The 15,431-nt window shown below is 41.9% G+C and overlaps 1 protein-coding gene across 2 annotated transcripts in view; it reads left to right on the top strand.

Moving 5' to 3' along the window:
* The window catches only part of LOC130256077 (BEN domain-containing protein 5-like), an 858,262-nt gene that overhangs the window by 717,275 nt on the left and 125,556 nt on the right, over positions 1-15,431 (top strand). For both annotated transcript variants that reach the window (XM_056497342.1, XM_056497343.1), the window contains exon 9: positions 191-302. In XM_056497342.1, the coding sequence (XP_056353317.1) occupies positions 191-302 (112 nt within the window). The remainder of the gene's footprint in view (positions 1-190; positions 303-15,431) is intronic.

The raw sequence follows: 15,431 nt of genomic DNA, 5'->3' as shown, positions 1-15,431 counted from the left end.
CTGAGAGGTGCCATTGCTGCAGCCTTTCCTCAGGGGAGAGTTTGCTTTGTTTCCCCCGTGAGAAGAACATTTAACTACTTTAGCTGCACATATATATGTGTATATATATCCCTAATCCTGCAGCTGATCCCAGGAGAGGCTGCAGCCCGTCTCAGTGCTCTGTGTCTGTCCTGTGTGTGTCTGCGTGCAGGTGCTCGCTGATGGGCTTTGATCTGAACCGGCACTGGGCAAACCCCTCCCCGTGGGCTCACCCCACCCTGCACGGAGTGAAGGAGCTCATCATCGACATGTACAACAACCCGGTGAGTGGGGCAGGAGCTGCCGAGAGACCCGCCCTGCCTGCCGGACACCGGGGGACAGCGGCGCCTTCTGCCACCGGGAGCGACAGAGGTGGAGGAGGGAGAGATGAAGTTCAGCTCAGATTAACTATGAAATAATTCTGAAAGCAGGGCCGAAATTCAGTCGAGCTGCTGTAATGCTCTGAGCTGGATTGAAAACAGCAGGCCCCCCAAATTGAATTAGGGAATGGCAGTGATGCTTAATCCGGGCTCTGGCAGTGCTGGCTGTGGGGTGGGCAGTGCAGGGGGAAGGATATTTTCAAATATTCTATAAACACACACACACACTCATGCTCACTCAGAGAAGCAGAGGTGTTCTTGAAGGTGAAATCTTAGCTAATCAGAGGAGATGGATTGTGCAGAATATGGAGAAGAGGAGTGGGAGGGAGGCAGACAGCTATTGAATGTTTGACATCAAAGCGCTGAAGGATTATTGAACGTGGCACCTAAGTAAAACTGCTGGAAAAAAAAATGAGGAAAAAAAAGTAAAAAATCACTACCAAAAAATAAGAGGAGACTTTATAGATTATTATTTTTTTTTCATTATGGGATTCCTGTTATTTGTCCTTTCTTTCTGCTTCTCACAACGGAGAAGGAATTTGAATCTTTAAGTCCCTGAAGTTTTGTTAATTTTTCCTTTTGTTTTTTCTTTCTTTTCTTTTTGTTTCTGTGAAGAAGGACCTGGCTTGCCTTGCTAATAAAGAAAGAGGATTCTTACCCCTGTCTACATCATGTATAGGATAAGATTTTCTTTAATTTAACTCCTGGTTTTCCCAACACATCTTAAATGGACTTTTTATCTTCCAGTAATACCTGTACAGAGGAGGTTTTAGGTACAAGGAAGACAGGTTAACAGATAAGATCCTTACATATGGACTGGAATCCAATTGCATGAAAAATATTTTCTTAGGCTGCTAATTGTTTGGCAGAGAATTTGTCTTTCTATTCAGTTTCTGCAGCACCTTGCACTGTGCATTGAGCCCCTGACCAAGGCTCCTAAGCTATATTAAAGTGATGATGATCATGATGGAAAGGCACACAAAGGAGCTTTGGAGCCAGCCTGGTTGTTCCCCTGCTTTCTACCCCAAAAAGCAAGACAATTTCCTTCTAGACAATGGAGTGAGCATGCAGACTGCTTTGAGAAGAGTTTTTTTCCAAGAATGAAGAGGCTGGGTACAGAGAAGTACTTATAGCCAGCAAGGCAACAAACCCTGGCACTATTAAAAGTCACTGTCAGTAAAGTAAAGCTATTCTTGGAGGTAGGGGGAAGTTCTTTTCAGATTCATTCCATTCTAAGGAAGTAAAAAAAATCCTGGTAGCTTCCAGCTGTCCTATGTGTGAAGAATGAATTAATTTGCTTTGGTGGCCAAAATGAAAAATCAAAAGAATTGTTTGGTGGGAGCTGATCTGAAATGGAAATATTTTTTTTTCCCTCCATCTTTCTGTCTCCTACTCTCCCCAATGATTAACCTGAGATGAACCAGTTCCAGTTCATTTCTTTCTGAGGGAAAGGAAAGGGAGCCTTTTAAACACAAATGTAACATTTCATTTTCAAGTTTATTTATTTTTTTAAAGTACTATTTAGATTAATTTTATATTAAAGTACCAGCAAAGTTCAAGTTGCTCTTCAGAATTCAATTTCTTAGTGAATTAGCTACCCCCCAAATAAACCTTCTTGTCTGGTTTTATCACCCCCTTGTCACACCAGCCTTTCTGTCATTTCAGGGATGCTCAGCAGTGCAATGCAGTATATGGGATTACTGTTATTTTCAGGCAATACCAGATTCTTAGTCCCTCTGATCCCAGTAATATTGGTATGAAAAGACCATATCCAAAGTGCTGGGACAAAAGGGGGAGACAAGGCAGCTGCCCCAGGGCAGGCATGGGGCTGTCCATGAACCATCCTGCTTTAGCAGTGACTGCTTTTATTAAGTTGTGATAGAGTGCCAGAATAAATCCTGCTTTGAATCCCTTCAGGCAGCTGAAATTTTTAGGTGCTTTTCAGGGGTAGAGTGTTGCTTTCAGATGACTAATACATGATAGAATGCTGGCTGCATGCACAGGTGACCTGCTGCAGGAGGGCTGGTGTCAAACTGTGTCACATCAGGCATTTTGCATTAGTACATGTCTGCCCTGCCACCCTCTCCTCACCTGAAGTCATCCCACACTGGGGAATATGAAATGCAATCAAATGCAAAACCCAATTCCCTGAGAAATTATGTAATAAAAAAATAACCTTCATCCCTCCCGTAGCAGACAAGATCTGCTGTGAAGGGCTGTCCACAGAAAACTGGAGTGTTTAAAGCAGGAGGAAGTTTGGCTTCATGTTGCCATTGCAGAACAGCTCAGTGCAGGACTTTTAGATGTATTCATTCCCTTAAATCACTTAAGGAAAATTAGCTGCCATAAGACCATAAAACCATGTTTTAAATATTGCTGCATAGGAGGATTTTTCTTCTGCTCTGCAGTATAGGAGATAAGCTCTTTCCTTTGAAAAAAAGTTCATTCTGGAGCAGGGAGGATGAGTGACACAGAAATAAGTGAAGTGGGTATGAGGCACACACACAATGCCACAGCTACAGTGATTCCAGCACTGAGTGTTCCAAGGCTGAGTGTTTGCTGTAGTTACTGTATAAAAATAATCCAAAGCACTTGTGGTTCACTGTTCTTCTGAGTTTTACAAAGTGTTCTCACTTTATTTTATTTTTAAAGTGTTTCAGATTCTGTAAGGACCATATCACCCTCAGGAAGGAATGGAAGGGTCAAGAAATGGGAGAACAATAGGAAGCTTTTGATCTCTGTGCCACTGATTTTCACACAGTAACTCTGATGATCAGTGTCATTATGTGACCCACATGCAGTGAGGGGATATTCTCAGCTGTTTCTATTGGGGCCAGCCTTGCAGATAGACTGAAGGGATAGTCTCCTCTAGATCCTGTGCTGTTGGCTGGGGATATTTCTGTTCCTGGGTGCCTTTGCCTGCCCATACACCAGCGAGTATTGTCTCCCCACCACTCCCCCAGATGACACCTGCTGATGGTTTCCCTGTCTGCTGGAGCAGAATTATCTCAGAGCATGAGTGCATTGTTTAAACCAGCTCAGCTGGCTCTTGTTTGCAGCCTGTTAAAGCCTGTTCCTATGAGCCATTCCAGCACCCTTTAGAAGCAGATTGAGTGAGTGCACTCAGGTCGTGTGCTGTGCCAGCTCAGCCCCCTCCATCCCAGCACTGTGATTTGGCTTTTACTCACAGGTCAGTGTTATTCTCCCCTCTGGACCTCTGCCTCACTGGGTTCTCCAAATGGAAAACTCCCACATAATAAGCAGCTTTTTCAGTGTTTTACCTCCAGTGTTCATTGTGCAGCCTTGTCCTGTGTTTGCTGTGCCCTGTGCAGGTCCTGCTCTGTTATCTCCTCATAGACTCTTTTGTTCTGCTCATTGCTATACCCCAAGAACATTGCAGAAGTGTGGATTATTTTGGGGAGGAACCCCTGTGAGAGACAAGTGTTTCATCCTTGTGTGGATAGGAAACAGCTATGATCACACCTACTCATTTGTGATGGATGGTTTCAGATGCCTGGAATCAGATTTGTTTCATGTCATTCAGCAAAGATTGATACCTTCCCTGACTTGTTTCTACCCCTTGCTTCTTCAAGGAAGACTGGGATAGAGCATTTCTGTCATTTGGCTCTCCTAGGAGCTAGGAGACAAGGAATAGGCAGTGACTGACCACTTGGATGAATCTGTTTCAAGTAATTTGCCCCTCCCAGGTGAAAATGCAGGCATGGGCTTCAGGGCTCCCAGCCACTCTCACTGCAACACTGGACTCTGTGTTCTTTCTTCTATGTTTCTTCTGTTCTGCCTGTTTCCACTCCTGTTGAATTGAACCTAGAGTCCTACAAGCAAATGATTCCTTTGCTAGATGCTGTTACCTTGTGCCCTGAGTGAGCTGGAGACCCATCCAAAACAAAGAAACCCACTTACCTGGGATGTGCTCCTTAATTAGCATCTCCTTTGTCATGCACAGTTATACTAAAATTTAAATTGTTTCTGCCAAAGTGACTTTTCTCTATCCATTCCTGACTTTGGAGTCCTTGATGTAGCAGCCCTTGCATACATTTAATACTATTCTGGGTGAAAGATTTCACTGATTCAATGCAAAATGAAAGCCCCAGCATGCTAAACTCTGAGTCATCTGCTGGGCTGGAACCTTTAGATCCACCACACAGACATCTGTCACAAGGGCTGATGAATTAGCTGATAGAGGATGGCAATCTGCTATTGCTGTGGACAGGAGGGAGGGAGGGAAGGAGCCTGTGGGCTCCAGGGGTATCTGCTGACAACAGCATTAGTAATGAGATAGGATGAGTAAACACAATATTGTAGGCATGGGGAGAGGGGTGGTATTTAAGGGTGAGTGACACGTTTTATCTTTTTGAGAAAGTTTTTTAAGATCCCATGTGCAGGCTTAGATTTGAACAAAATCATTATTTTCCAGTCTTCCTGTCTCTGAGGAGGCCTTGCTTTTGATCCAGCTAGGCTTGAGTGGGCAAGCAGTAGAAGTACAGGGAATTAGCCTGGTAAGTCAATGTAACTGGATTCTTCAGCAGATGGCTGTGCTCCTCTTCAGAAAGAGAATATTTTTGCTCTCTTCCAAAGCCACTGGATGTACAGTCCTCTGGGTCTGTGTTGTCACCTCTCCCCAGGCCCTTCTTCAGAGTCTGATGGGTGTCCTCCCAGGGCTGGCTCCCCTTGGAGCATTCTGCACCTCACTGCTGCAGGAAGACAGCAGGGAGAGCTTGTTTGGGGAAAAAGTCCTGGTCTCTGAGTTCAGCTTGTGGCTGAGAAGCCCTGATAGTAGAAAACAGGTGGGGTTGAAGGCTGTGGGTGTGTGGAGCAGTGAGCTCCCAGGTGAAGGGAAGCACATTCTCCCCCTCTGTGACTCTAGAGCTGCCTGTGCTGTGCAGCCAGGTGCTTTCCTAGGATTCCCCATTGCCAAGGAGTACAGTCTCTGTGCTCACAGGCTTCCTTTCCACTTTCTGTGTTTTCATGGCTGTCGGTGTTCTTTGCAGTTCCCAGCTCTTTCAGAGATGCAGGTTGGGTGTTGGTGCTCCATGAAGTCCCTCCAGCACTGCCCCTCTTGGTGCTGCTCTGTTTCAGACACTGTTCAGGCCACCCACTGCCAGTGCTGTTTCCAGCCTGCATCTTTTCTAGGCCTCCAGTGGCACATTTGGGGTGTTCTGTCAGTAAGAACAGCCATGGTCCAAGTGTGGTGTTGTGGGACTGCTCCACATGCAGCACATCCAACCCCTCACTTCCTCCATTATCCTCAACTTTGAAGTGAAACAAATCAAGATTTTTTTTTTTTCTCCTATCCCTGCCATATTTTGAAAGAGGCATTCTGTTTTTATGGAAAACTAGATCACAAAATACAGACTTAAAATCCTGGAACTGATACTTTGCAGGTTGCAATTGCTTTAGAGACCTCACATCCTCTCTGCCTTGGGCAGTGCCACATTCTTCACCAGAAAAGTCCACATTTAGAAAAATGCAGCTGGTCTCCAAGATGTGTGTGCTTTGCTGGAGAGTGACATAAATTTTATTTTTGTCAGTCCTGTAAAATGTGTCAATCTTAGAGGCTCTTCTTCCACTCATCTCCTGAAATGATGTTGTTAGTATTCCCATCAATGTGATACTGGATAGTTGACAAGTCTAATAACAGATTTTGCAAGGTTTTCACATCAAAACTGTGCATTTAGGCTTCTTATGCTGTAAGCCCTCAAGTAGCATTTTCTAATGTAACATTGGAATGACTGCAAGCAATTGTTTTCTCTTCAAAAATTCTTCTTTTCTCTCATCATCTCCCCTGCTCCCGCTATAAACTGGAGCAGCAAACTGAAAAATATTTCACTGGAAAATTATAAGATCATTCTCATTCTAGCTGAAGCCAGTTTGGATGTTAATAAATGTTTGGAAAGGCTGTGGGATGGGGTTTGGTGTAGCTCAGAACTCACTTGGAGCCAAACAGATCAGCTGAAGTCTGCATCATCAGGTGTGAGGAGTCCTTAGCACAGGGTAATGAGCTCTGTAACATCCCTCACTACCCAGCCCAGTTTGCTGGTAGCAGAGCTCTTGCACTTCCTTCCCCAGCTAAACAACACAAGAGTGGTGAATAATCATTTTTAACTCAATATTGAATTTTAACCCACTGGGAAGTGATACTCAGAGAGTCCCTCAGACACCCTGGGCTGTCATTTGTACCTGATGGTTTTCACTCCAGCATCTCAACAGCCATTGCCAGGCATCACCTTTTGCCAACAATTCCCAGGATAATGTGGTATATGTTATTCTGAGTTCTTAGGCAGCATGGCCAACATGGTGCCTGTTATTTATTTCTCTCCTCCTGGAGCCAGAAGAGGGACCAGCTCTGCCCATGCAGTGTGCTCAGCTGTGACAGCCCTGTGGCCACTTGCTGTGCCAATGTTCCTGGTTGTGCCACTTTGCTGATATTGCAGAAATGCCCTGTGCCACTTCTCTCTTGCAAGTCCCTGTGGAGTGAAGTGTAACTTTTCAGTATTTTGAAAACATAATTCTGATTTCAGTTCTCTGTTGAGCAGTAGTGACAGCCTTTCTTCAGTGCTGTAATTTAGCAGTGGGCTGTACCCATCATTGTCTGGTTCCACAGCTTGTGCTTAGGATTTTTACTCTATTTCACACCTTCCTGTTGGACCAGCATAATCAGAGTTACTAATGCTCTAGCTAACTTTCTACTTCTGTTTGAAAGTAATCCCATTAAACTCTGCTCATTGTTAAGTAAGGATAAATTTGGTATCTGCTGACAGAAGCAAAGGTGCTGTGCATGATCAGTTTGTTAGCTATGGCGTTTTCTGATAAGCAATCTTGTGAGAGAAACAGTTCAGAGGAACTCCTCAGCTCCTTTCATGCAATTTTAACAATCCTACTTCCTGGAGTAAACATTCTCTCTTGATCTAGTAATATGTTCTATGTTTATACCTGGTGAAGCAGCTTCTGATCTTAGCAACTTTCTTCCCACAGTCCTTTAAACACACACAATATTCAAAGAAACTTGCAAATAGCAGAGCTGGTTTTACACTAGAACAGATTATTTGCAGGAGATGCTGAATCTTTGTCACTGGAGGGTTTTATGACAGGTATTTATTGGAAAAAGGTTTAGATAAAGTTAATTCCCTTTTGAGGCAGTTGAATACACTCAAACTCTACAGATTTGCTTCTCATCTCCAATTAATCTATTATTTTTGTCCCTTCCCTTTGATTTTTTTCAGCATTTAAATCTTCATAAATATAAATATATATATAAAAGTGAATATTTAATTTCTCTGGTAGCTTTTATGAATCATTGACACTGTTAAATGCAGTTCCACCTGCATCTGTGAACTCCTTGTTAAAGTGATAGTCAAGGAAGGGAGTGCTATGCAGGCCAACCAGTGCTAATAGTCTTATTTTTTGCTAAGTGAAATTTACATTTTGAAATTATAAATCACATTTCATCTAAACTAGACAGGCCTTTTGGCTGGTTTTGTTTTGTTTTGATCACAGTTGCATGTTCACTATCTAGCTCTGGATGATGCTCCACTGTATTTTTGTCAAATACTTCAGACTCTCCAGGAAACAAGTCTGAAATGTGTCTAGAGCTACCAAATTTCTCTCTGTTTGCACTCAGTCATTGTGATAATCATATCATAGTGGTAATCTCTGACACAGGCTGTGCTTTCTTTGATTGACTGTTTTGTTTTTTTTTCCCTATCCCTTTTGGTAATGTTTTTATCTAGAATAGGAACAGTTTCAGCCAAAAATAATAACATAAAGAGGAATTAAACTTTTTAATCCCAGAGACTAAAATTTTCCTTTTTTTCATCATAATAATGGCCAGTTTTCTTTTGTGCCTGACACTTCTTTCTCCATGACACCACCTGCATGAAGCCCTGCAGACAGGTTGGTGTGTGGCTCACTGTCATACTCCTAGGTTAGTGTCCCAGCTCTGATATTCTCACAGGCTCTGTTAATTTTTTTCATACTGTCATGTGGGGTGTCTGTGTGTGATACCATCTGCTGCTCCAAACATCTGAACCAGTTTGTTGGGTTTTTTTCCAGGAGTTTGCCATTCTGAGGAATCTCTCTGCTGCTGCTTTTTGTTTGGGGCACACATGTTATGACCTCCACTTTGCAGTGATCTACTGCACACCTTATCTTTTCTTCCAGGTGTTTTATTGCTATTACATGGGACTTATGTTGTTGCTTTCTTAGTTTTAGCTCAGCATCTCAGTCTCTTTCCATGGCTCTTTAGGGCCTTTAGTCAAACTCCTCTCTTTTACCTTGGATCAAAATATTATCCATCAAAGCTTTAGTAGCCTCTCTACCATCAAAACATGGTTGTATTTTCCTGGGATGTGCCTAGGGGGCTGAATACAACTCAGATATCCCTCTGAGGAAATAGTGTCTCCTAAAATAGTTTTTTGAAGATGTACAGCCATGTTCTCTATTTTTCTAGGGGCATCTGCCAGCACCCTGCTGATGAATCAGAGCTGTCTCTTCAAAGAATTTACCCCTTGCCAATGGAGGAAAATATTCCCTTTATATAATACACATATTTTTTCTTGGACTGAGTATACAAGAGGGGTTCAGTACAGATTCTTTTCTCCTTCTCTTGCATCTTCTTCCTGCTTCAACATTCTGTAATTCTTACAGGTGTAGTGCTATCAAATTTCTCTTAGCATCTGCACTGGGGAGAGAAGGGTTTGAATTTTTTTATTTTAACTAACAGTAATCAGGGAGTGGCTGACACGCTCAGCACTGCATTGAGAGTTTCCTCAAGTCTGGGAGATACCATAAACCTCCTCCTCAGTAATTCTGGTTTCATGTTTCTCCTCCCCTTCTCATTTTTTCAGTGAGACACTAGAGTTTGAGATATTTTTTTTTTTTTTTTTTTTTTTTTTGGCCACTTATGAAAAACTCCCGTTTGCGTCTGCTCCTTCCCCAAGTGCTTCTCTGAAGTGGCTCAGAGTCAGGGTCACTGACAAGCCTGCTTCAGTGCTTGCATTTGAACTGCTGAGCCCCTGCACAGTCCCAGCTGCCTCTTGCCAGAGCTGCTCACAGTCACTCTCAGGATGCAAGTGAGAAAGTGGAAAGGCCTGGAATGAGCTGATCCATTTCATTTTTCCCACTTCAGGTGTTGGGACCATGCCCTTTGTTCACTTTTCCTGGGATTGCATTTGCCTTTTAAGACACAGGGGCAAAGTCACTGCCAGAGCTTTTTTATGTAATACAAAAGAGCTCTTAGTATTCAAAAATGATTTAGAGACAGCTGGCCAAGTGTTTGACCTAACTATGTCTGCTTGTGCTTTTCTACTGGTGCAGCACAGCAGTAATAGAGCCAGTGGACAATTAGCCCAGTGTATGCAATGAAGATGGGTAAAGTGAAATGCTGATTTTAAATGAGAATATTGACATAATAGCATCTCAATCAGGGAGCATTGGAATAGCACTGTAAAATTATACACTAATAACAGAGGAAACCAAGCCAGCAGAGGAGTGGCATTATAGTTCAAAGAAAGATCAGAAGCAAAAAAGAGAAAAGAAAAGAAGAAGAAGAAAGGCAGGGAGTGGAATTGTATCAACAAGTAACGAAAAATCCCACAATCTCTGTGCATTAAAATTTCATGCCAAAATGGGATGGTAGCACTAAGCATCTGCTCAGAATTACCACAGAAGCAATGAGGACTCAAAGAATGTAATGACAGAGCCTTATTAAGGGTCATGATTAAAGTATAAATGTAGAAACCACATTTATACACTTTAAAAATGACATTTTCTGGAAGCAAGAAATCAAAGAGCCTGAAAGAGAAGATAATTTTTTTTTTTTTTTTAAATTTATCCTTTAGTAAGGATTAAGTCTTGATTGAAGATGTACCTGTCATAGAAACATTCCATAAAAATAAATATAAACATGCTCAAATTCGTCATTCCTGGTGGAATATGAAAGCCAAAAACCTTAGAATGGCACATACTTCTGAAAGGGGGCCAATATAAAATGGAAAAGAAATCTAAAAGTGGTAGCTAAAAGGGCAAAACAGAACAAAGTAACACTTTGGGGGGACATGGCAGCTGTATAAAATCACCATTTTAGGATGCATTTTTGCAGCTTTACCATTAGAGAGCAAGGGGAAAAACTCCACAACTTTATTAAAGGTTGCATGAAAAGTTAGCAAAGGGGATTATTAGACAGAAGAAGGTCATTAGCATTAAAGGACACCCTTTGAAGTCTTGCCCAAATGAACTAAGGAAAAAAAAAAAAACCAGTACACTCTGGCAAGTGAAATGCAAACCCATAATAATAGTGGACAAAAAACAATTTTGAAGAATAACTTGCTAAAGGCATAAAAACTAATAATAAAAACTTTTTCAAACACATCAGAGGCAAGAAGGCTGCCTGAAGGTCTATAAGGTTGATAGATGATCAAGATGTAAAAGAAGTGCTCAAGGAAAATAAGTTTTTTGCAGAAAAGCTAAATGAGTTATTTGCTTTGGTGTTCACAGTGAGGAGCCTAAAGGGAATTCCCAAATTAGAGCTGCTCTTTATGGGGGACAAGTCAGACAACATGGATAACAGTGGTTTAATGGGAGTTTTCATTTTTGAAAGTGGAATTTATACATCAGCTAGCCTTTTTTGGGGGTTTGATGATCAGGAAGATAACGGCAATCAACCTGTTGCCTGTTTTGAATTTCTGAAAAGCACTGGCAAATTTCTAAACAAATTGTTTTAAAGTGAAGAATCCAAGTTGTCTTGGATGATACAAGCTTTTTGTGCTCATTTGTGCTTTTACTTGCACAGTTTGCCCCAACATCCTGTGCTGCCCACATCCAGGGGTCTCTGTGTGGCTGTTCTTTCATGACTTGTGCATGGCAAAGAAAACACAGCTCCTGCTCCTGCTGTCTGACAGCCTTTTGTACTATTCCCTGATTAAAGCAGAAGGGTGATGCCTGGAAAGGCTGACCTGGAACAGAAACCAGACAGAGCAAAAGGGATAAAACAGGTATTTATTGGAAGAATGCAACTTGGGCAGTTCTAAAACCCCAGGCATCAGGAGTGGCTGATGGCTGGATTGGCACTGTCAGGTTTGTGGACAAACAATAGTGGCTGTTCTGCCCTAAGAGAGTTTTTTTCCTGTCCTCTGTACCTCTGCATTCCTGTAATTCTGGTGCTGGGGGACATCTGAATCTTAGTGGAGTTACTTTGCAGTGCCATACCAAGAAAAAAACCAAAAAACTACCAAAAATACAAAAACATACACACAAAAAAAAAGTGAAACTTGGTTTTGATGGGAAACATCTACACTCTATATGATTTCCCCAGATAAAAGATCATTATCCTCAGGTGAGGCCATCATATTGTCTTTGTGACAATATGCAGAGGTATAGGATAGGTCCAGTGATTTCTTGGCATATGCCATTCCAAAATAGTAATCCCAGATAATCCTGTAGACAGGATTCTCCACTGCTTATTTTCAGCCTGTGCCTGGTTTATTGTGTCAACCAGAGCCCGTGCCTGAGAACAGGAACCAGTGAGAAAAACAGAGAGACTGCCTAACAGCTGAAAGGAAGGTAACTAATGGATCCAGTGGGGATATTTAGGCAGATAGGCTTTAGTTACAGAGTGGGGGACTAGAGCTGAACAAATAATACTGTTTTCCTTCTGCAAAGTATAATAGATATCCCTTATGATTTCGAGTGGCCAGGATCTTTTCCTTTTGCAAACTCATCCTGTGAGGATTATAACGAAGCAGAGCTGCTTCCAGAGTTGTTATTTTCCTTAAACCTGAAAAACTGCTCTTTTTGTTTCATAGGCATCAGAAAGCAGTTTAATGCTGGTAGCATTACTAGCTGCCTTTTGCAGGCAGCAACCCTGCAGTTTTGCATATGTTTTCTTGATCTAGAGCCCAGTTTAAGCTGTTGAATGGGGTCTGTGTCTCTAATGTTCCCTAAGTGCAATTATGAAATGAAATTGCTTATTTGAATCATTAATCAGTCTCTGGATGGCTGCAAGTTCTTATATTTCATGGCTGGTTTCCATGATGTATGTGACCTATTCATAGCATTGCTCAAGCTGCACTGGAACAAGACTTAATTCCTATTCTTGTTAAAGCTTTTCTGCTGACTTCCTTCACTACTTTATGCTTAGAAACTCTCCCAAACCCAGAGGACCACTATATGCAAAGCTGCTGGAAAGGCTCCTCAGACAAGAAAACTGAATTAGTAGCTTAAATCTTTCAGGTTAGTGCTACACGACAGATCGATGTTTCCTATGTGGACGCATTCAGTCATCTCTTCAGAATCTGATTACTATATGCCTTGTGAAAAATCCAATTAAAATTAATGTATTAATTAACAGAAGTTTAATTTTCTTCTTGTCAGGAGATAGATCACAATGTTGGAATTTTACCACATCAAAGTTAGCAATAGTCCCCGTCTTAAAAGAATTTTGAAAGCTTCTGCTTGCTGTCTTCTGCAGTGCTGACACCAGTGGATCAATAGGTTCTTAAAAGCAGACAGGAATCACCGTGATAATCTAGTCTGACTTACAAAGTACTAAATATCATCCATCATGGTTTTCCTAAATGGGCATCAAAGTCTGAGCTTCCCCAACTTCTGGTGGCTTAGCTGTTAGAGAAAATGACTGATCTGAAAGAGCTTAGAGGATTTATCTCACAAGAGCATCTGGAATATCAAATCTTTCTCCAAATATCTTCAAAACTTCATTCCTGTGCTGGTAAGGTGGTTTTCTTTAAAAGAATTATTTTATTTTTTGTAAAAATAAATGAATTATTTCTTTTTCTCTTCAGTACCTATACTGGGAACTGACATATAGGAAACTGCAGTTTCCTAGAGCTGGATTACTGAGCTGGGCCATTTTGGTGGCCTGAGCTGCTGAATCTGACCATACTTTATGTGATAAATCTGCCTGAACATGCCAAAAGCCAGAGATACTCCAACATGTGAGCTGCCTCTTTCATGTCTGTGGGGCTTGTTTGTGTTCCAGGGTGACTTCTTTAGAGACAATTATTTCATTATTTCTCAAGACACAGGAAGGATCACATTACAAAGACTGATAATCCTTGATTCACATAAATGTACATCTGGGAGATACAGGGAGTTGCTTGAGCATAAACAGCAAAATTTAAGTTAACACACACCATGGAGCATATGAGCAGGGAGGAAAAATCAACAATGTGTTTGATAGTGCTGAAAAGGGAGCTCAGCAAAATGATGTGCTTGCCAGGTTTGTAAAAGCAGTGCAGCTTTGCTCCCTCCTTCATCCTGGTGGTTGGGTCTGGTTTATAGAATCACAGGGCACTTAGGTTGGGAAGGACATCCAGAGATGACCCTCCAAGGCAGGGTCACCTGGAGCAGGTGGGTTTGAGATGTCTCCAGAGAGGGAAATCCATAACCTCCCTGGGCAGCCTGTCCCAGGCTCTACCCCACTCAGTGGCAGAATTTCTTCTCTGTGCTGAGGCTGACACCACTGGCTCTCCTTGCCTGCAAGGACACTGCCAGCTCATGGCCAAGATAGACAGCAACCTTCTATATGTGTTGATGTATAGAGTTTAATGGGGGTTTTGGTGCTTTTGCCCAATTAACAACACTGCATAATACATAATGCTACCAGTACTATCATGTCATCTTTTAAAACAGATTGTCACCTTAAATCTTTTTATTTCTAGGCTGTCCCCTGAAAGTTCAGTTTGTAGCTGCGAGAATATCTTGCATTTAGGTTTTGATTTTCAGTAGCACCCTCTGAAATAGGATCCTGTCCTGTCTCATTATATCTTGAAGACAAACCTGCAAAGTTTAAATGCTAGTTAGGAATCAGTTTATGCCCTACTGAAATGCAGTCACCTCTGGAAAAGACCCCATCAGCAGAGCACTATTTGAAGGCTGTTTACATAGATGTACATCAAGAAAAATCTATTTCTGTTCTGAGTCCAGCTAATCTATTGTTTTGTATTTTTTGAAAATAAACTGCTTTCATCTCAGTATTGGTGTTCTGCTAGGGAATTTGTGGTGGTTTATGACTTCCCCCAAAAAGGATATTCACTGTAGAATTAAATCTCAGCAGGAAGGAGTAGATTTAATCCTCCCTGATGACTTGTAGTCCATGGAAACGTTATTGCCATGCTTGGTTGGTGAGTCTGCCCTTCAGGAGCTGGATGTTCTCCTCTTGCTGCAGTTAACTCATGCAATAGAGACAGCTTTTTATTCTGTTTATGTCCCTTGATAATGGCTGTATTGATCTGGCCTGATGTAAGCAAAGGTTCACAGTTCACCCAGTGTTGCTAAGGGTACCAGACTATTACTGCCACCAGCAGACACATTCCATCATCCCTCAGCCTCGGTGTGTGAAAGCTGGAGCAGCAGGATGCCACATGTTGGTGACTCAGGAAAATGGCATGTGTCAGAATCTGGCATATGTCACACTTGGATGCTGCTAAAATTAGAGAATCTTTTTTGTCATTTTTGTTTTGACTGCCAAGCAATGCGGGAACGTTTAAAGGTTAGCCTAATTTTCACTTGTTTGGAAACATAAGTGGCAATGACAACCGTGTGCAAAACCACCTGTGAATTTTGTTTTCAAATAACTGAGCATTCCTTTCTTTTAGAAAATTATCAAAGTGGCTAAAGCTGCCCTGAGCCAGGAGTAAGAAGGGTGAGGAAGGCAGGATGCTGTCCAGCCTGACAGCTCTGGGCAAATGACTTCATCATCTCCTTGCCTGTTCAGTTCAACAAGGAATTTTCACTAGACAGCAAAAGCCAAGAGAAAAGGTTTTGAGCCTGAGTTTTTACTTGTGACAACTCCAAGCAGAGCTGCAGGAGTGAGAGCTGCTGAATCTCCTAATACTGCTGGGGGGGATTGGCTCTTTGTTTAGAAAACAATTTAGATCTGTGTACTTGTTTTTCCTAGCACAAGTCCCCAGTTGTCCCTGGAAATAAGAAATAATATTCCAGCTCTGCAACGATGGATATGTCTCACCATGATGGAATAGTTTGACCTGTTTTGGTGTG

This window comes from Oenanthe melanoleuca, chromosome 8 (assembly GCF_029582105.1).
Source record: "Oenanthe melanoleuca isolate GR-GAL-2019-014 chromosome 8, OMel1.0, whole genome shotgun sequence".
Lineage (NCBI taxonomy): Eukaryota > Metazoa > Chordata > Aves > Passeriformes > Muscicapidae > Oenanthe > Oenanthe melanoleuca.
This window is presented reverse-complemented; position numbering and strand designations above follow the sequence as displayed.